The sequence below is a fragment of the Branchiostoma lanceolatum genome, chromosome 16, assembly GCF_035083965.1.
Source record: "Branchiostoma lanceolatum isolate klBraLanc5 chromosome 16, klBraLanc5.hap2, whole genome shotgun sequence".
Classification (NCBI taxonomy): domain Eukaryota; kingdom Metazoa; phylum Chordata; class Leptocardii; order Amphioxiformes; family Branchiostomatidae; genus Branchiostoma; species Branchiostoma lanceolatum.
In genome coordinates, this window is record NC_089737.1 from 4,859,518 (window position 1) to 4,882,262 (window position 22,745).

A 22,745-nucleotide genomic window follows, 5' to 3' on the forward strand; every position below is an offset into this window, starting at 1 on the left:
CCTAGACTACTTACCGAATGCACTCAGCGCTAGCTCTAAATAGCTTTCTTAGCTTTCTACTTTCCTTGGCTGAATGCAGGTTGACTGCGTGGCTACAATATTAGTCCCGCAAATTACGTGGTGAAACTTCTCAAAGGCAAAAGTTAGGAGCCAACTACTCAAAGTACGTTAAAGTAGTCTGTACAAGTTGTGATCATATTTGTAGAATAGATAAAGCACAAAGTACACCAACCTTGAGTGCGCTAATCCAGAAGTGGTCCGGGGAGTGATCTGAATACCGAAGGGCACATGGTTGAACAATAGCACCACATTGTCTTTTGTTATCACTCAAATCGTTGTCACTAACGTTTGGCGATCAACTCAAAAGTTAACGATTAAATGTATGAGAAAGCCTCTGCTCTTAAACATAAGTTTTGCCTAAATGGAACGAAACACTCGACTGTTTTCGACTCAGTCCCCAATAACGTTAACTGGTGGCGCAACACGAACAAAGAAGATAATCCAGTTAAATTTGCCACACAAATTTTCGCTCGTTAAGGTCAAAGAGCAGAGTGAATGGCCAATCAGAAGTGTCGCTGCCAGTTGCTGTAAGGTCATTCAGGGTAGTTTCTTGATTCGGTGAAATACCGGAATGATTTGTGATAATCGGTGTATCTGTGACATAGTAAAACACAAATTTTAATCCTAAAAAGCACTCATTTCCTATAAAGATTAATTGTGCACGAAATATAAAAACAAAAGAAAAGATGTTGGTTGGCTCAACGTTTCTGAATATGTCAGTACAGGGAGTGATAAGAAGAAAACCATATATTCAATCATGAATTACTTAACCAAACCACCTCCTTGACCAAACGAACATCTGAGCTAAACTTTGCTTGCTTCCAGAGATGTTTCATCGTCAACGTTTAGTTTTTTTCTTCAGATGATCTCTCTACACCATACCTTTGCTTGATAAGACCACTATCCTTCAAGCAAGACTCTATTAAGCAAGAACCTTTACGACCTTTTCCCAAGATACCTATCTATTTAGACAATGTGTCGTCAGTGAATGATTTTCTCGATTCCGCAAGGAAGAATCTTTTCAATACATAACCGCTACGGATGACAGATGGTTACGTACAGAAGACCATAAGGTCAGTCGTTAAAAGCACTTAGTGAAGGGTGTGTAACGACCTTGTTGGGTGGGTTGCGTGCCGTTGCACAAATTAACCGCTTGGAGTCCTTAAAATAGTAAATTTTTCACCGGGTCGGGAAGACTGCGTCAAGAGAACACCTGGCGGAATTGCGTCCATTCATCAAGGAGCATTTTACACGTAGGAGATTATTTATCTTCAAACTTTACCGCCACAATCAGTGAGTTAAGGTACGATTGTGCGGTGTACATGCAAGTATTTACGGTATTGGTGTTTAAGCACCTCACAGCGGAAGGGAAAAGTACTGCACGTCGAATCGGTAGAAGCTGGATGACTAGACAACAGATTGGTGTGAGATATTGCACAATGAGGTGTTGCACAATGTGGTGTTGCAGGTGACAACACCAACTGAGATGAATGCTCAAATAAAAAGTGGTGGCGGTTCTGCTGCAAGATAGATAACAATGTGATATTCCTGCATAAGATAGATACCATATAAATGTTCGTGGCTGCCAAACCAATAAAAAGGTTAACTTTATGATGAGATAGAGCATGGTCGCATTTTGCATAGTCCGGGAAAACACAAATAGTTAAGGGCAAGACAGAAATGACAAAGAAATGGAATGGGAAGAAAAGCATCAAATTGCGTTTTGATCCCTACAAACGAAACCTTTATTATCTTCATTTTAGATTCAAAATGTTGATACAACGACATAAATCTAATTAAATAAGGCACTAGACAGGCATTTATAATGAAAAATAATCATAAAAAACTAAAGATTTTGAACCAATTATGACCATCCCATTACTCCTCTTATTTTACAGAAATCCTTTAAGACCCTAATAATGTCATAAAAGAACAAGAAAAGTACATCGAAACAACTAAAAAAAGACGTTATATACTTTAATATACCGTCTTCGAACTGACCGACAACATAACGAAGTTCAAATCACGTTTAGATGACTATCAATAAATACAAAGGTCTGTGTGTGAGGTAGTTACTCCAATGATATTCTCTGGCCCTAAAATTCATATTATGATTATCGATATCACTACAGAGAAGATGTTGCAATTACTCTAATGATATTCTCTAGCCCTAAAATTCATATCATGATTATCAATATCACTATGAGAAGATGTTGCAATATGTCCTATTTTCTCATCGGGTATATTATACATGTACGAATTTTTTGTACCATGTACCAGTACTACATAATCTAGTACCATTTACTACCCCTCCCCCTTCACACCTAAGTGTCTCTCTTTTTCACCACGACTACCATCACACCTTCTTTGTCATCGTTGAGAAGCACATGTGCTCGCGAGTTGCCCACTTTCCCGTCGTTGTTTTTCACATATGGGGCATCCTCGTTATTTGAGTTGTAGAGAAGCCTTATTTCATCCTCCTCTGAGTAAACAGTCTTTCGAATGTCGTTGTTCTTCTTTCCTGTGGACATTTCTGTCTCCCACGTTGTTGGAGGAAACGTATCACTCTCTGTTGCGCTATTTTCTTGTCCGGAAGTCTCGTACATGTCGGACACCAACTTGGGAGACCGAACCCTCTTCTTACGGGGTTCATGCACGGTCAATCCGTCATCTGCATATCTCCCATGATGCTTTGCTTTCTTACTGCGTGCCGCCATTTTGGATTCCGGTGGAGAATCGGTTCGTCCTACTCGGATACTCTCCAAAGAGTCAGTTGGAGAAACTGTTCTGGAGTTCTTGCCGCCGCGAGAATTTAGCGCTACCCTAGAGCCGAGCAAACTTGTCTCTTCCCCTCCCTCTGAATCAGAGGAATATGATTCCAGATATGGAATGCTTGGTTTTCTGTGTTTTCCTGACGTTCTTCGCTGCCTTCTGTCCAAATTTGGCGGAAGACTCTGTTTCCTTGCTTCGAACTTACTGTTGGTATGCACATTATCCATATCATCGCCTGCATCATGTAGGCCAAAGAAAGGCGACCGTTCCATGTCGTCAAAGTACCTTCGGCGTGTTGTCGGCGACACGGCTGGAGCAGTGCGATGGCGTTTGCGGGTTGGGAAAATCACCTTGGGTTCTGTCGTGTTTCCTTTGTATTTTCTCATCCTTTCTCTGACCATGTGTTCGTAGATGTCTGCCTCTAACTCCATACTGCTGTAGCCCTCAGCTTCGAAGGAATCCCTGTAGGTTTTCAGAGACTCTAGTCCTGCTAGCGCTGGCTCAGTACTCCTGCGTCTTTGGACAGGAGACTGTCTAGGCGACCTCACAGATGGAGTTGTTGAGCCTGCTGATATGCTACTAGAACGGCTCGACTTCTTTGGTCGTACAGCCATTTGGCCGTAAGTATTTGGAGAAGCAAATTGCTGCGATCCATCCATGTTTTGGATAGAGCCATCTGCGTTAAGATTCCCATTGATTGCTTCCTGTGAAATAATAATGTCGGGGATAGAGCGCCGTCTACTATCCATCCGGTCCCTGCTACTGCCAGTTTGTGCTGACGTTGCCACAGGTTGTGATCTATGCCGAGCCCTGTGTTTTTTTCTGTCCAAGCTTGTTGTCGTAAAGTAGTCCGGTTCAATGGTGCTATCCCCATGTTCCATAAACGCCGGAATCATGAACTTATCAAGGGATCGCTTCTGATACTCCGCCATACTGTTAACCGATCTTTGACTTGGGGATTTCTGCTTGACTTCTCCAACCCTGCTTGGCTTTTGGTAGAAGTTGATCGTTGTAGAATCCAAACGATCGTGGTATTCCAACGGATTGGGAATACGTCTTCTTTCTTCTGGTGTACCAGGAAGACTTTTAGAGTATAGAGGAATGTCAGGTTCTTCACGTGCTGCCTTTCGTCTTCCTTTTGGAGTTCCGGGAAGACTTTTGGAATCCGGTTGACATGTTTCTCCCAACAGATCGTTTCCTCGCTTCTTTCTTCTTCCTCTAGGCACCTCTAGAAAGTCGCCTGTCTTGTGATGTTGACCAACATTAGTTCCTAAAGATGGTATTGAGTTTCGCTTATTATGTAACTTCTTTTCACTCGTGTTTTCATCGTTAAAGTCGGAAACGCTGCCGGTGTCACCATGGCCTTCCGAAAAAGACCGCCTATACTCCGGTCTCCTATTAGCCTTACGGGAACCTGTCTCCAAAGGGATTGTATCATCCCAATGTAGTACTTCTTGGTCGTTGTTTGCTCCCTGTTTGATTTTATGTTGGTTTCTTCTAGATCTGGGAGATGAGCGGGCTGATCTGCCATCTTGTTCCATTACTAACATCTCAAACTCATCAACATTGTTTGTATCATGGTGTTTCCTGTGTTCCTTTGAACCTTGTCTTTTGTTTCTTGGTTGCTTTTCATTGGTGTAATCATCCGGTGAATAACGTTTATTTCCATGTTGTGTTTTATCAATGGCGTTTCGTTCTTTATTAGCATAATCAGGAATCGGCTTGAACCTTTTATTTCTCATTTTATCTTGAGACTTGTTGATATCTGCTCCTGTCAAACAGTTGAGGTCAGAGTACAAAGACGGACTTCGATGTAGCTGTTGGTCTTCCAACTCGTCCAACAACTCGTATTTAGTCTGTTGTCTGATTTTATCGCGACGGGACTTAGATGCAGGAGACCCTTGTCGACTAACGTTTTTGTTACTTCTTATACTCCCATTTTCCTTCTCCTTTCGCAAAGAGTCGAGTCTTTCGAAGATATCTCTCTCTTGGTTTGCGGACTGAGAAGCTTTGCTTTTACCCTCGCTGCGGATAGATAACCTGGATCTGGATTTGAAGAGTCTAGTGAAACTTTCCACTCTCTTGACAGGCCTTTCTTGTGGCTCTTCTGATATTAGTTGTAGTTCAAGTTCTTCCAAGTACTAGAATGAAAAAGAAAAAAAAAAATGGATACAAGGCTAGTCGTTCACAAAGAAGAAGAATATTGTATTATTTCTTGTCACTTGACGTTATCACTACCATATTCACCACTACTACTTGGCTAAATTAGTAAATATTAAAAAATAATTCATTTCTTGCTTATATGCTTGATATTTAGTCGTCATCATCAGTTATGATCAGAAGCTCTATAATTGCAAATATCATTATCATCAGTACCATAAACAATTTATATTAATTAGCGTAATGTTTACTTATATCCTTAATAAGTATTACAATTCAACTTATCTATCTATTTCTTATCATAACAGAAGCTTATATATGACGCCAATTACTTTTCGAGGTCAGAGACATAACTTTGATTAATTGTCTTACGAATAATTGATTAGATTAGATAAATTTCTGAGTATACCTCCTTGTTGATGTCCTCCCATCTTCTGCATTTGTTGTTTGCCATGACGAGGCCTCCGATACAAATCAACTGCGGAATCAAACATTGCAGTTAGTTTAGAATATTGTTTTCATAAGATACAAATTCTGTCCCGTCTATAGCATATTCATATACTGATGCACGGAAAGGGTTTTAGTCAAGGCTACCAAGAATTACTATTCTATATGTTAAGCCAACTATCTATTTGAGAAGTGAATGGAAAGAAATTGAACCACATTCTACTTAGATTATTTGTTCTAAGATGATACATGTTTTCTTGTTGATATTACTAGTTTTGTCATGGAAAGCGCGCCCTCTGTTGAGGAATGAGCCAACTGCAGTGTGCACCTGTTTAATTTTCTGCAGCAATATTTTCAATAAAAGATTCTTTATCTAATGTGGAAGTTCACTTTAGAATGTTAGAAAAGTGTTTGTTATTTCAGTAAGCAGATTAGGTGGTTGCTTGTCCATGTAACAAAACGACGTCCTACTGGTCAGTTTTTGTGTCATCCTATCGTAATTATGACTGATACAATCACCCAGAAACATAACTGTCCGGTTGGACGACAATTTTCTAAGCCGATAAATTGGCGCTGAATACCCCCATGTAAATCCCCGATGGTCAATAAGTGTGACACTCGTTTTTGTTTTCTTAACTATAGTAGAAAACCTATGTATTAAGGCTAAGAAATACATTATTTATTGTTTGCAGAAAAGTGCTGATGTTTGAAATGATTGAATGAATTGAATGGAGACCTTAATTGTGAACATATACCCACTGGGTTCAGTACAGGTCACAACAGAAAAACGTCACAGTTTACAAATATATACATATAAGGAAAAGCTAGCACTAGGCTCATAATTTGGCTTCTTCTTAGTAATGGTGTAAGTATAATAATGATATGCTTTTTTTTGCTTTTTTATCTTTTGATCGTTAAAAAGGGGTCAGCCACCCGGGTGACCTCGGTATGCCTGCGGCTATTGAAATAGGAATAGTCCGATGATAATTATAGAGGATATCTTAAAAGCACTAGGTATAAGTTTTTTTTTAAAGAATAACTTATAAGATTAAGATTATTCTAATGGAAGAAAAATACAAAACGGGAGGAGTTGAAAATCAGCATTTCGCTATTCAAAGTGAGTATGACCTCTTGTCTTTCCTAAGTACGGAAATGCACTCGACAACAATGCCACATGTTGCCCGAGGCTATGCAAAATGGTATCCCAACGGGATGTTTATGTTTGCCATGGCAATAATTTGTAGACAACAAATCTTAGTATACTTAACGCTTTTGACATGTTGAGCAATTCAAAGTTTAACAAAATTAATGTAGATATAGTTTAGAAGAGGGTTGTTTTTTAACGAATCTGAAATGTTGTGGGGCGTCTATTTTAAATTTGTGGGTCACCTAGTGCATAAAATTGTTGAGATGACTCACATATTCCGGACGTTTGAAAGACTATAATTAACCGCGTTTTAACGAGCCACATGGCTGTCTGTGTTGACTGTGTAGTGTAAACAGTTCGTGGTCAAATTAGAGGGTTTACTGGTCTCCAAACTCCTTTAAATTTTCAAGCTTTTTTTCCATGTTAAAAGACTATACTTCCATACGGGGTTTGTTACCAGTGCCCTTGTAAGTTTATGTATGTATGTATGTATGTATGTATGTATGTATGTATGTATGTATGTTTGTATGTATGTATGTAACAGTTCATCCAACAGTTTTTATCTAACAAAAAATCAACCATTTTGGCCTCTTTCTTTGTTTGCTTGCTTGGCCTTTTCACGCTCTTTCTCTACATTTTCACGCTCTATTTTCTTCCAAGTTGTTAGCAGTGCTCTCACACACCTTGTATAAGTGTATGTATGTATGTATGTAACAGTTTTATCTAACAAAAAATCAACCATTTTGGCCACTTTCTTTGTTTGCTTGCTTGACCTTTTGTCTGCTAATGAAAAGCTCAAATCGGTCTGTTGCTGGGTATCCTTCAGGCCATATGCATGAGTGAAGGAAAAAGGGTCTCACAAAATACAACATTAACATTAGATACAAATTACATTCTTAATCAGAGTTAGACTGAAATGGCTTACACAGATATTGGACTTACCCATATTTTCGACTGTTTAACTTCAGTCTTTGTCAAAGAATGAGCAAAGAAAATTTGGGTACGTCTAATTTTTGTGTTGGTAAATACATTTGAATCGGAGTGACTTCTACCAACACAGATGAACTTTCAAGTAAACATATCGCATTATTGGAGTCCTACTAGATCTAAAACACATATTCTTACACGTACAGGTTATTGAAAACACACATGACAAAATCAAAGTTAATTTGATGCATGGTCTGTGTTCTGTCTTTCAAATATTTACTGCAAAGGTCTCTTTAAAAGAGGACAGAGTTTGGACTATATATGTGTGTTTAGTGGCAGACTGTTCCAGACTTTGGGCCCGCAGTAGCATTTATGAATATCTAAAAAGTCTGTCGATGTTGGAACATGTGGATACAAACTAAGCAAAGAACCAAATTTTGATAGACAAACTGTTGAGAATACTTACGAAAACGCCGACCCAGATTGGGATAGCAAACTCGTCGATCAAGTCGGGGTTGTTCCAGTACAGCAGGGCTCCGACTCCAAAGAAAATCGAGATCCCGCCGAGTATCGACGTGAATAGTCCGAAAAACCAACAGGCACGATCGTACCAACAGTTTGAACAACACTTCGCCATCTTGGTCCTCTGATACAACGTTGTAACACACAGCCCAGTGGACAGTCGGTCTCTTTAGTTGGCTGGCCTCAATTTTACCCGTAAACGACTGCGGGCATTGTCTTCCTAATAAGTACTTTTACAGAAGATTACCGCACAGATAGCTGTTTCATAGACATGTAAACAGTTTCCGACGTCATCGTACAACATTATGGCGCAGTCACAATCCCGCAAAAGTGTTAAACTGCCATTTCCGACGATAAACGGTAACAATTTTGAATATACTCTGTCAGTTCCAGGTGCATTCTTTACTTAATGTTTCCTGTGACTAATCCAGTATAGTCTAAAGGCCAGGCCTCCTCCGGTGTAATCCCCGGTATGTTCTTCTAGTTAGCTTCTTCACAATAAGCGTCCTAAGTTAAGACCTTGGTTCCAGCCTACTACTTTGTTGTCAAAATAGTTTCGTCATCCAAGTGAGTCCTTGCCGTCCTCTTCCGCTAGCGGCTGTTTTTGTTAGGATGAGTCCTGTATCCAGAGAGCAAAAGGTTAAACTTTGCTTCGATTTTGATTACCGAAGACAATCAACACAAGGAACTATGCAAAAGGATTTTGTTATGACTCAAACGTCTTCAAACATAAGACGATCATCACGAATTATTTCCATTCACCAGTATTCAGCTTGGAAAACAGGACTAGTGTTAGTCTTAGTTCAGCGGGAGGGATTTAAATTGAGCAACGGAATCTTTAGAATGCACTGTTTCGTCATAGAAAGTTGTAATAAAGATTACCTCTGTTTTTGCCACGTCCGTTTACGTTCCATCGTTTCTTCGAGTGTCTTTAGAAATCGTCCAGAAGGTATCGGGAAACAGGTGTGTTCGTGGGCGGGTGACTGTGCCAGCTCTCCCCGCGACGTAAGCGGAAAGGTGCGGCGGAGTTTCGCTCCAGGCGCCGATTTTTGCCGAACAATTAGCGCCCAGCATGCATACAGGGGACAGGTCAGACCAATCAGCGGGGGAAAAAGGCAGAAGGCCCGGTTGGCAGGTGCGATGATTACCTGACGAGTGTTTGTACGTGTGACCTGTTTTGTCAGACTCGGTGCCCGTGGGCGATAGCCTGGTTAGGCTCTACCAGCCTGCGCGGGTCGCTGGGAAAATAGTAGAAATTGGCCAAATAGAGTCAATTGTATGAATGGAGTCGGATACGGAGAAAGGGTCCAATATTGCAACAACGCCTCCATGGCCAAAGTCCCCCAGCAAATGTTCTCCCTATAGCCGGCGCGGTTAGTCTGGTAGAGACTATACCCTGGTCAACAGTCTCCACTGTTCGACATAAAGCATAAAAAGATTCGTTTTTTCTATCTTTGAAATTCGTTGAGCGCTCTGTTAAATTTTAGGTCATCATAGAGAGGGCGCGGCGAGAGCGCCGTCCTAGTAGAATTCAATGGAGGTATTAGGGGTGTTTTACCCGGCCCAGTCTGCTAAGCATAGGCCTGTTTCTGTCAGAGGGTCTTTTTAGCAGGACTTTCGAGTTCTCGTGAGCACTGTAACTGTGAACAAGGAGATTTTTTAAAGCTCCTTGCTGGGACCGACCCCGTGAAAAATTCCCCGGTGTGCGCTACTGAACTGGGCGGGCGTGCAACACCCATAGCACCGTAGAGACAGTGGCGAGCTCACGGTGGTACCAGTTACAAGGCTAGGGGATGATAATGAGAGGGGAAATTGGACTCGGGAGACCACTAAGCAACGGGGTCGAGGTTTTACCTTGTTGTGGTGTACTAAAAAGAACATAGCCTTTAACCGGCCTTCCTACGGGGGTATTGATCGCCATTAACATTTCCTGTGCGAAACCCTATATACATGTATGGTGGCCATAGCCTGGGTGCCATCCTATTTCTACGGGGGCTCCTACATTCGCTACCCTATGCAGGAGCCTCGGTAGAAATATGATGGCACCCAGTCTATAGTGGCCAAACTACCCTGGCGAATATTTTCACTATAGCCATCGTATTTAGTCCGGTATAGAAACTATGCAGAACAGGTTTAAATGTGTTCTTCGGATACGAGCTCTAAAAACTCGCCAGGCTACAAATATGGAACACATAAACGTGTATATTTCTGTTAAACGAAGTGAAAAACATGGTTTGTCAGGACACGTATGTTTGAAATGCAACCGTTCACAATGATACGAGGGGTATCCATTTCTAATTACTCAGTTCCCAGAAACTGTATAAGATCATAAAGGTGATTAAAGGTATTCAGTCATGACGATAGTACGATAATCTGTGTATATCTGTGTTGTATTCTACAGATACATGTCGGAGAAATGCAATCACGAAAACATGCCTGACAGACAGATTTTTAAACAAAATCTTGCATGCCTGTTTTAGGAGGGGTCTACTCGTAGGTGTAGGTGTGTTTGGGTTCGTCAGTACAATTATGTTTGAAATGCAACCGCACGATAAAACGAGTAACTTCTGATCTGATTTCACAGTTGTTAACCAGAATGTGGTCAGGAGTAAACAGACGGCTTGGTACTGTAATTACTAGCAATAGCACGCTGGTCTGCTCATGTCTAGACTTTGTCTGTATGTGTATTTGCAATGCAGAATGAAGAAACTTCCCTTCGCCACTCTAGTTGCAACAGTGCGGTAAAGTTTCTTTGTTTGTTTGGTCCTACCAAACGACGTTGCAAGAATACATTGCAAGACCCTCCCCATAAGAATCTATAGAAAAGTACAGAGATTAAATATGTTTGCTGTTGATTGTGTGTAACGTAATCTATTTACGTGCAGGACCAGTTTACGTCCAGTCTGGGTCATGTCCACATGTCGCGGTGTTTTATACCAAAGCCTGTTCTCATGAGCAATAAAGAACGCCATAAGTATGATCCTTCAACTTATCCATCTCTAACCATCTCTCTCTATAATATAAAACAATGAATATGGATTACGTTTAGCGACATAACAGAATAAACTCTTGAACCAGTAAATACGTTTGGTCATTTTACGTTACGGGTTGTCAGGGGGTAGCCTGTGTTTAAGCAATCTCTCACTGACAGAGGTTAATTGGCCCCCTCCCCAAGGGGGCGGGTATATGTCTGGCCGGCCGCTAGGAGCGCAATTTAGCGTCGGGAGCTCCCCGGTTTCTCTGCGGGGCTGGGAGTGATGCCCGCCCGCCCAGACAGATTAGACCGCCCGGTGGCGGCAAAACTAAGGTGGCTGCTAAACTATGGTGGCTGCGAAACTCTATATGGCAGCTAAGACTGACTGACAGAAACGGGTCAATTTAGCAGACTATAGAGACTGGGACCAGGCTAGACTAGTTAGTGAGTGGCTTCGGTCGAGTGAGATTTGTGAAGAAAGATGCAAAAGATTACGTCACTTCTTGCTTGTGTCTCTTTGAGACATTTATCTTTGGTTACAGGAATGTGGTTACACCAGTGTACAAGATACATATCTTAGGAGGCGATCTGCCAGTAGGGACATCTCAGTGTAGTGGACCGTGTAACAAGACCTCAAGGAATCATTCTAGAATTTTAAAGGGTCTGATTTTGTTTAAGGAAGGTAAAGCAGTTTTATCCCCCGAAAATTGGACTTTGAAAGTCAATTTATTTAGTCATTTCTATACATGATTAGTTCATACAACACTATCACAATGTATAGCAACATCCATCATGCAAAAATATGACTTCGTTGTAACGTGAGAACGCACTGAAAATCGCCGCCGGAGTTTTTGTAGGCTTGCAAAACTTAGGGGATTATCGTATGGTATGTTTTTGAATAGTTTTAAAATACTCAAAGTATGAAGTTATTATTCAAATGTGCTAAACAATGTTAGTAAATGTCCCTACCATAAAGATTTCAACATTTCCATTTTTCGGGGCTCTAATATTGCATTGGTTGCTTTTAAGACCCCCATTCCACTAAACGGCGATCGCGCTGCGCCCTCAGTGCGACCTTAATCGGATGTGTGTACCTTTTGATTTCGCCATAAGAATTTCATGCAAAATATAAAAGTATGACTGTATATACAACAAAGCACACAAAGCGTAAACAGATTCCCTTTTTATCTATGAAATTCGTTGAGCGCTCTATTAAATCTAAGTCACAGAGAGCGCGCAGTGAGAGCGCCGTCCTAGTGGAATGGGGGTATGAGAAAGGAAAACGTTTGGTAATAAGGTGCATAGTTTTTGAGAGGGAAACTTGAACTGCTTTGAATGAGCGAGCCTTCTCTTAGATTGTGTTCCTACACATTATGTTTTGAACTGCAAGGAACGAATGTCAAAAGCGACTCCTATCGGTATATGTTAGAGTTGCTTCTTACGTTCACGGGTTAAGAGAGCAAATTGAATTCCGAACTGGAACTGAAGTCTTTGTATCTCTATTGATGTGTTTTCGTTCCATTCAATTACAGGTTTGCGTAGCAAAACTTTTGTTGAATCTGTTGGCATGTGCGGTGGCCTCCATCTTGAATTGTGACGTCACAGGGTCGCCATTACCATTTTATTGGAAGGGGTTTTTCGGGGGGTCGCTAGCGTTCTATCTGTTTTTAACAAATCGGCTCACAACTATCACACATGCAACTGAAATAAAAAGAAAAATCCAATACCAATCCATTTTCATCAAAAGACCCTGTAATCGCTAAATATAAACTAACATAGCAAACCTGAAACATATGTTGCACAAATACTTAACTCTAGTTGCAACAACTTTGGTCGAGCATTAATTTGATCTAAGATTTATGGGTTTGTTGTCAATTCTTCCTACCTTTCCATATGTTTAAGACGCAGTATTAGCAGATAAGCAAATAGTTCAATGTATGGAGAAATCTATATTATTATTCAAATCTATACTGTAAATGAAAGAGCAGTTGTTTAATCCAGACTTATATTTTCTTATTACAAAGATGTGCTCCTGACACCCGTTTCACAAGTACCTAAGCAATAAAATGACACTCTTCAAGATATAAAAAACTTGTAAACGAAAACTTTCTTTCGCACTAGTGTTCACTATATAGAGTTATGGGCAAATCTCTTGTGAGTGCCCTCCAACTATACCATAAATATGCACGTTTAACAAAGGACGAAATGTTCACGTATATCACTGTAATAGTCTAAGAAAAAAACTTTATAATTGGTCTGCACGTACGCGTGTTATAAGAAGAGGGAAAAGACTCTATAGATACCAATAGAATATTGTAATATATATATATATAGCATATTAAGCTCTCTAAACTTTTACTTCAGATATCTAAATCATTGCATTTAGTCCATGAATACGCAACAAAGGTAATTGTCATGAATCTTAGTTCTATATTGAAGGCAGTCACTGTAATTCTCCCATCTAGTAGACTATCAGCTGTGTGTCTCCATATGCAACTTCCAACAAATGTTGCGGAGAACTATCTTTAACCTAATAAGTTCAGCAACGTTAACTAGCAAAACATGGCGGCATACAGATGCCTCAACGAGTTTCGTCATGGTTTTCAAACGTAGACAGACATTCGTTGGAAAGCTTTAGAGTTCAACTCCGAGAACAGTCAGCTTATTGAGACACGTGTCTTTTTTTTCACTTTGCTTTTTGACAGACAAGGACGACGTGGCACTGCACTCAAGCTTTCAGAACTTATTTTAACCTTGCCATGTACACAGAGCAATATACCCATTTTTACACCTGGGTACAGTCAGGAAAGTCATGTCAAGTGCCTTTCCCAAGGGCACAACATCGGTGGCGTCAAGAGGCTTATCTCTTTACACTAACAGAATAACAAGGCGGCAAGCGAATCTCTCAACGGGTTTCGTCTTGGTTTTCAAACGTGGACAGATATTCGTTGGAAAGCTTTAGGGTTCAACTACGAGAACAGTTAAATTCTTGAGGCACATAACTTTTTTTCACTTTGCTTTTTTGACAGACAAGGACGAGGTCGTACTGCACTCAAGTTTTCATAACTTATTTTAACAGCCCCACGTGCACAGAACAATATGCCCATTTTTACACCTGTAAGAAAAGTCGTGTAAAGTGCCTTTCCCAAGGGCACAACATCCGTGGGGACAGGAGGATTATCTCTCTACACTAACAAGTTCAGCACTTAGAATAATAAGGCGGCACGCTGATCTCTTAACGGGTTTCGTCATAGTTTTCAATACGGTGCACAGATATTCCTTGGAAAGCTTTAGAGTTCAACTTCGTGAACAATTACATTCTTTAGACAGACGACTTTTCAAAGATATTGCGGAGAACTATCTCCTTACACTAATAAGTTCAGAAACTAGTAAGAATAACAAAGCGGCTCACAGATATCTTAATGTGTCTTTTGGGTTCAACTGACAAGAATCATGGTGTAATGTTGACAGTCTTTCTTTCGCTGGAAATTGCGTCTCTGGTAGACAATAAAACTATATAATCTTTTTAGACAATTTTTTCATTGGGACCTATAAAGTCACATACCTCTTAACGATTTTCTTCATTGTTTCCCAATGTAGGTAGATATTCCCTGAAAATAATTAGGGTTCAACTTTGTGAACAGTTAAATTCTTGAAACACACGACTTTTCAAAGATATTGCGGAGAAATATCTCTGTAAATAAACAAGTTCGGAACTTGGAATAACAAGGCGGCACGCGGACCTCTTAACGGGTAAGGCTATGTCATGGTTTTCAAACGTGGACAGATATTCCTTGGAAAGCTTTAGGGTTCAACTCCGAGAACAGTTGAATTCTTGAAACACACAACTTTACAAAGATGTTGCGGAGGACTATCTCTCTACACTAACAAGTTCAGCAACTAGTAAGAATAGCAAAGCGGCTCACAGATATCTTAATGAGTCTTTTGGGTTCAACTGACAAGAATCAAGGCGTAATTTTGACAGTCGACTTTTCACAGATGTTGCGGATGACTGTCTCTCTACACTAACAAATTCAGCACTAAGAATAACAAGGCGTTACATAGACATCTTGAGGAGTCTTTTGGGTTCAATAGACAAGGCGTCATTTTGACAGACTTTCTTTCACTGGCATAAAAATTGAATCCCTGGTAGACGATAAAATTTAGACTATAATTTTGCTATGGTGAGTTATTAAGTCACAGACGTCTAGACATCTTAACGACTTTCTTCATGGTTTCCCAACGTAGGTAGATATTCCCTGGAAAGAATTAGGGTTCAACTTCGTGAACAGTTGAATTCTTGAGACAGACGACTTTTCAAAGATGTTGCGGAGGAATATATCTCTCTGTATTAACAAGTTTAGCAACTAGTAAGAATAACAAAGCAGCTCACAGATATCTTAAGGAGTCTTTTGGGTTCAACTGACAAGAATCAAGGCGTCATTTCGACAGTCTTTCTTTCACTTGCATAGAAGCTGCATCCCTGGTAGACGATAAAATAATATAATCTTTTTAATAATTTTTTTCTATGGTGAGTTATTAGGTCATAGACATCTTAACGATTTTCTTCATGGTTTCCCAATGTAGGTAGATATTCCCTGGAAAGTATTAGTTTCAACGACGTGAAGAGTTAAATTCTTGAAACAGACGACTTTTCAAAGATGTTGCGGAGGACCATCTCTTTACACTATCAAGTTCAACAACTAGTAAGAATAAGAAGGCAGCACACAGATCTCTTAACGGGTTTGGTCATGGTTTTCAATCGTGCACAGACATTCCTTGGAAAGCTTTAAGGTTCAACTACGAGAACAGTTGAATTCTTGAGACACACGACTTTTCAAAGATATTACGGAGGACAATCTCACTTCACTAACAAGTTTAGTGCTTAGAATAACAAGGGGGCACACAGATCTCTTAACGGGTTTCGTCGTGGTTTTCAGACGTGGACAGATATTCCTTGAAAGCTTTAAGGTTCATTACGAGAACAGCTAACTTCTTGAGACACACGACTTTTCAAAGATGTTGCGGAGGACTATCTCTCTACACTAACAAGTTAAGCACTTAGAATAACAAAGCGGCTCACAGATATCTTAAGGAGTCTCTTGGGTTCAACTGACAAGAATCAAGGCGTCATTTTGACAGTCTTTCTTTTGCTGGCATAGAAATTGCGTCCTCGGAAGACGAGAAAACTGCGTAATCTTTTAAAATAATCTAGTGTATGGTTAGTTATTACGTCACAGACATCTTAACGATTTTCTTCATGGTTTCCCAATGTAGGTAGTTATTCCCTGGAAAGAATTACTAATTAGGGTTCAACTTCGTGAACAGTTAAATTCTTGAGACAGACGACTTTTCAAAGATGTTGAGGAGGAATATCTCTTTACACTAATAAATTTAGTGCTTAGAATAACAAGGCGGCACTTAGATCTCTTAACGGGTTAAGTCATGGTTTTCAAACAAGACTATCTCTCTACATTAACAAATTCAGCACTTAGAATAACAAGTTGCCAGATAGACATCTTAAGGAGTCTTTTGGGTTTAACTGACAAGAACCAAGGCGCCATTTTGACAGTCTTTCTTTTGACTGGCATAGAAATTGCGTCCTCGGAAGACGATACAACTATTATTTTCTATGCAGACAGCTTAACCATTTTCTTCATGGTTTCCCAATGTAGGTAGATATTCCCTGGAAAGAATTAGGGTTCAACTCCGAGAACAGTTAAATTCTTGACAGTTGAGACAGCCGACTTGTCAAAGATGTTGTGGAGGACTATCTCTTTACACTAACAAGTTTAGTGCTTATAATAACAAGGCGGCACAACGATCTCTTAACGGGTTTTGTCATGGTTTTCAAACATGGACAGATATTCATTGGAAAGCTTTAGGATTCAACTACGAGAACAGTTGAATTCTTTAGACACGACTTTTCAAAGATGTTGTGGGGGACTAGTGTTGAACACTAACAAATTCAGCACTTAAAATAACAAGGCGTCACATAGACATCTTATGGAGTCTTTTGGGTTCAACTGACAAGAATCAAGGCGTCATTTTGACAGTCTTTCATTTACTAGCATAAAAATTGCGTCCCTGGAAGACGATAAAGATATAATCTTTTTAGATATTTTTTTTCTATGGTGAGTTATTAAGTCACAGACATCTTAACGATTTTCGTCATGGTTTCCCAATGTAGGTTGATATTCCCTGGAAAGAATTAGGGTTAAACTTCGTGAACAGTTAAATTCTTGAGACACATGACTTTTCAAAGATGTTGCGGAGGACTATCTACACTCACAAGTTCAGCACTTAGAATAGCAAGGCGGCACCCGGATCTCTTAACGGGTTTCCTCATGGTTTTCAAACGTTTACAAATATTCATTGGAAAGAATTAAGGTTCAACTACGAGAACAGTTAACTTCTTGAGACACACGACTTTTCAAAGATATGTTGCGGAGGACAATCTTTCTACACTAACAACTTCAGTAACAAGTAAGGTTAACAAGGCGACACGTAGCTCATAATGAGTCTTATCACGGCTTCCCAGCCACGTGTAGCGTAGGCAGATCCTATGAAATCTTTAGGGTTCAACTCCGAGAATAGTTGAATTCTTGAGACACACGACTTTTCAAAGATGTTGCTGGTGACAATCTTTCTACACTAACAACTTCAGTAACTAGTAAGGTTAGCAAGGTGACATGTGTACCTCTTAATGAGTCTTATCACGGCTTCCCAGCCACGTGTAGCGTAGGCAGATCCTAGGACATATTTAGGGTTCAACTCCGAGAATAGTTGAATTCTTGAGACACACGACTTTTCAAAGCTGTTGCGGATGACAATCTTTCTACACTAACAACTTCAGTAACAAGTAAGGTTAACAAGGCGACACGTAGCTCTTAATGAGTCTTATCACGGCTTCCCAGCCACGTGTAGCGTAGGCATATCCTAGGAAATATTTCGGGTTCAACTTCGAGAACCGTAAGATTCTTGAGACAGACGACTTTTCAAAGATGTTGCGGAGGATTATCTCTCTACACTAACAAGTTCAGCACTTAGAATTACAAGTAGATTCCTGTCATGTTTTCCCAGCTAGCGTAGGCGGATGATCCTTGGAAATTGTTAGGGTTCAACTTCGAGAACAATGAAAATCTTGAGACACACGGCTTTTCAAAGATGTTGGGGAGGACTATCTCTTTACACGTACACTAACAAGTTCAGCAATTAGAATAACCAATGCTGCACACAGGCATCTTAATTATAACGAGTCTTGTCATGGTTTCCCAACTAGCGTAGGCGGCTGATCCTAGGATATTGTTAGGGTTCAACTTTGAGAACAATAAAAATCTTAAGACACACAACTTTCTACTCATGTTGCGGATGACTAGCTCTCTATATTAACAAGTTGAGCTTAACAAGGTGACACGAAGACATCTTGACGAGTCTTGTAATGGCTTTCTAACGTAGGCAGACAATCTTAGGAAATCCGCAGGGTTCAATTGACAAGGATCATGGCGTCAGTTTGACAAGTTGAGCTTTCACTGGCAAAGAAATTACGTCCCTAATAGATGATAAAACGTCGACAAGAAACTGAAAATTCAAATTCTCTTTGAAAGTGATTCAACGTGATTTTTGGACGGCTTACACGGTGTTAAGTGAACATTTACGGACTCCAGTTTGACATCAGAGATAGCCAGAGTTAAAAGAGAGATTTAACGTTTCACTCCACGGTTTTTAACTCGAACCAATAAGTCCAAAGAGGCTTTATGAACAAGACTCTATCTCCGGCCGTCGGGAAGAACATGAAGGAGGATCTTTTTTATTGCTGGCAGCGAAAGGCTCTGGAATTGAGAGGTGATTTGAAACGGGAAAAATTAATTGAATGAAGACCTGTATTGTACATGTTTGCCGCACTGGGCTAAGCACAGGTCACATGTTAACAACTATATAAATTTTCATGAGTATTACTGTATATAACGTTAAACATCAAGCATATCGCTTCTTGGTGATTGTATAAATGTAGGAGGCTGTGTGATTAGTTAGAGTTGGTTTATCGACGGCTGTAAGAAATATGAATTTCTCTCTTAATTCTATTCAGGTATCTGAAGTAGGGGCATTCACTTAACACATCACTGAAAATAATTATTCTATCGCTATCGTACAAAAAAAAAACAGTCTTAAATAAAATGTACTTCGTCTTCTACTTTACCTAGACTACAAAATTAATTAGACCCTTCGCATGGCGATTCTATGTTTTCTGGTAGCGATGTAGGCAGGCTTATTTTGTTTAGTCCTATATTTTTGTCCACTGGTTGTATTTTAATCTCCATTACGGATACAGTATTCACAAAATCAGAGTCTAGAAAAATGAAATAGCTAAAATAAAGCAACGGAATGCAGAAAAATAACAATAACATCACAATATAGAAATATCCATTTTTGAGGAGAACCCATTCAAATGTAGATTTCTGCCATTTTGGGGCAGAATATTAATGGTTGTTTTGACAATCACACCATTTCATCGGCACACAAGTGTGAGTTACCTAGTGCCAAACAAATTACAACGAAAATTTCGGAAATCCTATTTTGTTCAGACAATTTCATTATAAAATATGGGAGGGAAAGTTCTGCATTCGCTCACAAATGTTAACGTTTGTAGAGTAGTAATCGAGTAATTCAGATTGCGCGTGCTAGTGATACAGTTAACAATAAAAAAAATTTCATTCCTTGCCCGGCAAAGTACAATTCTAAGCGGCATGAATAAGTCAAAATTAGCCTGTAATTAGGTCTTCTAAAAAAAACTTTTCCACTGTCAAAGGACATCAATTTTCTGGCGAGTGAGTTACAATGAAGGCGTCAGAAGACCTTATTCAGCTGTTGATTGCTATTGAGAGCGAAGAATCTCCATTCTTTACATACAAATTGAAGTCTGTTGTGTGCCAGTCATGGATAAGAGGGTATCTCATCAGACTGCTAAATGCGAAAGGCATTCGCATACTGGCACAAACCGGCTTAAGTTTGTTGCCTACAACTGAATTGTTTTGGTAAAATTTCCGGATTGGCAAAATATGGCGCAAATAGGCGCAATCTATTTTTGATGAATTTTAATCATTGCATATTAAGTCAGTTACAACAATGCGATTTCTAACAAGATCATATTGTGTCTGATTTGAAGCAAAACTGATAATTAGACTCTCCCCAGCGGCCATTTTGTTGATAGAGGTCAAGTAGTTCACCCATGTGTCGTAGGTCAGTACAGTGTGACCGCAAGGAAAAATTGGCGACAAATTGCCGCAATAACTAGTGTTATTAATTCATTAATTCTTAATTATTAGAATTGCAACAGAGCAATACACGTGGGACCAAGGCAGCTATTTCTGGTGTCGTGACCCAGACATAATGTCCCTGTTTTTACACTCGAGTGAAGTGAGGAAAGTCGTATGAAGTGCCCTTTCCCAAGGGCACAACATCGGTGGCGTCAGGGCATTCGAACCCAGGACCGCTAGGTTCTGGGCCGTTACGCCACACGACCATACAGTGCTATAGGCGCAATTAGGTGAGGTTTCTTCTGTTTGTTACACGCTTAACGCCCACTTACTTTCATCATTCGCACGACTGTCTACATGGTTAATTCAACGCCTCTTTACACCTTTCCATAAAACGTTGTTTGACGTCCAACTGACGCTCCTAGCGTCGCCTCGAACCTGTAAAAATATTTCATCCCGGGTAATGATTTCAAATCAAGGGTCTTTGATCTTTTATATAACGGCTTCTTCCCGCCTTTCTATCCGTAATGAAGAAAAGAAAGGACTATTCCATCACTACAGAGGATTTAATTAACCTTGATAAAGCGTGACCGCCAAATTAACAGTTAAAGCAGTACAGTGATTGTCTATCGAAACTTTCACCAAGAGGTGTTGCTTTGAATACAAGCCACTATAGCAAACTTCCACCAAGAGGTGTTGCTTTGAATATAAGCCACTATAGCAATTAAACATAGAGTCTATTCCAAGTCACCACAAATGATATTTGTAATTAGTTTGAATTGATTTGAATAAAGGATATCTAAGTCACAATAATTCTTAATTTTTTCAAAAATATTAGATGTTAAATTTGAATTTTTTTGAATCTAATGATATGTTTAAGAAACATTTCGAAAGGGGCTGCACAAAAAAAATCTTTATTTAGAATGATTTGCAAATATCTACGTGATTCTTCTAAATTTCGAAATATAGAGAAATGTTTACAACACTTTCTAGATAGTACATTTGGGTAATTGCCCCCATAAAAGTAGGTGCTAATCCAGCCCTATTGTCTGCCTTTGTGTATTTTTAGATGTCCCTGCTGGACACTGTTAGGTCCTTTGTGGCAAGCCATCTTTGCACGGTGCCCAAGCATAATTGGCAAAGATGTGTGAATTGCTTTTTTCACACCCCACTGGCCCATTTACAAAATGTTTAAACAATTGTAAAAAATGGTAGAATATGGTAGAATGCTGTAGACATTATCTAGAAACTACTATTAGAAATACCATATTCCACATCATTAATATTTCCAAAGTTTTACACAACCAGGCAAATGATTAAAAAGCTGAAATGACATTCACAATATTTCCAAAGTATGAAATCTCCTAGAAAAAAAATTACAAAGAATTAAAAACAGTTGTAAATGATGACAATGACAACCATTTTGTTGACTTGGAATGGACTCAAGTTCGCTCACTGTCTTAAACAACGAGCTTATCCATCTGTAAAACTTGGTAGAAGAATCTTTAGATTTTTGCAATGCCATCTATTACTCTGAACATGCAATGTCTAAAATCTTTTATTACAACATTTCTCCATTCTAGCAAAACGGCACGGATGCACAACAGCATAAATGGCAATAAATATCAGAATATAACAACGCAGCAAAATACCATGCAAAATGACCAAGAAATATAACTACTTTTGAAATACTGACTCAATAAACACGAACTCGAAGTTCCAGTAACAGTTACAAGTACATGCATGTTTTGAAACACCTTTACAAAAACTGTGCATAACGACAATAGTACCATTCTACCAGCTTCACATAGTCTCATAATACAACAATTCAAATCATATTGTTTTTATAATATGGCAATGCCTACAAAACACAATATACCATACAGGAAAATACATATAAGAATGTCTGCATGCAAGACACCACATATGACCGACCGTGTGTAAAGTTATTCATAATGACATAGATTCTTGTGCTCATTTAAAGCTCATAGACATACCTTTTGTATTTTTATTGTGTTCACTTAAAAATTCATAAACATACGTTGTTTTTTTTCAACTTTAAGTTTTATTTACCACTTATTGCAAAGCTGTGGCTGAATAGTATGGCAATCACTAATGTCGTCATTTCAGTGAAGTTCCTCAACTAAAAGGCACTCGGCTGAGGCATATTCGTGGATAAGGACTTTGTTTTGTCTTCATATTGCGCTAGTGACAAAAGCAGTTTTCTTGGATACCTATTTTTTTCTCTCACTAGAACACATGGCCACTGCGTACAATTACGTTTAACTTACTGGATCATCAAAATATTACGGAAAAAGCCACCAATTCCTTTTCTTCTTATCAGTTCTGGGGTCAATATACAAACATGTACATATAAACATAGACCTATATTTACATTTTCAATACAGACAAAATACAAATACCATGTATACATTGGTCCTGGGTAAACAGAAATTAAACAGTTGGTCTCTTTAATGCC

At 39.4% G+C, this 22,745-nt stretch overlaps 1 protein-coding gene across 1 annotated transcript; it reads right to left on the reverse strand.

The window, feature by feature from the left end:
- Positions 1 to 1,752: 1,752 nt before the first annotated feature.
- On the reverse strand, positions 1,753 to 8,381 carry LOC136421960 (uncharacterized). Its single transcript, XM_066409566.1, has 3 exons — positions 7,980 to 8,381; positions 5,402 to 5,470; positions 1,753 to 4,973 (listed from the first exon to the last, which is right to left on the reverse strand). The coding sequence occupies exons 1-3, from the start codon at positions 8,148 to 8,150 to the stop codon at positions 2,385 to 2,387; spliced, it is 2,829 nt and encodes a 942-aa protein (XP_066265663.1). The 5' UTR covers positions 8,151 to 8,381; the 3' UTR covers positions 1,753 to 2,384.
- Between the last annotated feature and the right edge of the window lie 14,364 nt (positions 8,382 to 22,745).

Excerpts from the sequence above, each read along its gene's own strand:
- LOC136421960 (XM_066409566.1), bottom strand. The coding sequence starts at position 8,150 with ATGGCGAAGTGTTGTTCAAACTGTTGGTACGATCGTGCCTGTTGGTTT. Across the intron at positions 5,471-7,979 it reads CAATCTGGGTCGGCGTTTTC|TTGATTTGTATCGGAGGCCT; the intron begins GTAAGTATTCTC and ends TTGATTCCGCAG. Across the intron at positions 4,974-5,401 it reads GGGAGGACATCAACAAGGAG|TACTTGGAAGAACTTGAACT; the intron begins GTATACTCAGAA and ends TTTTCATTCTAG.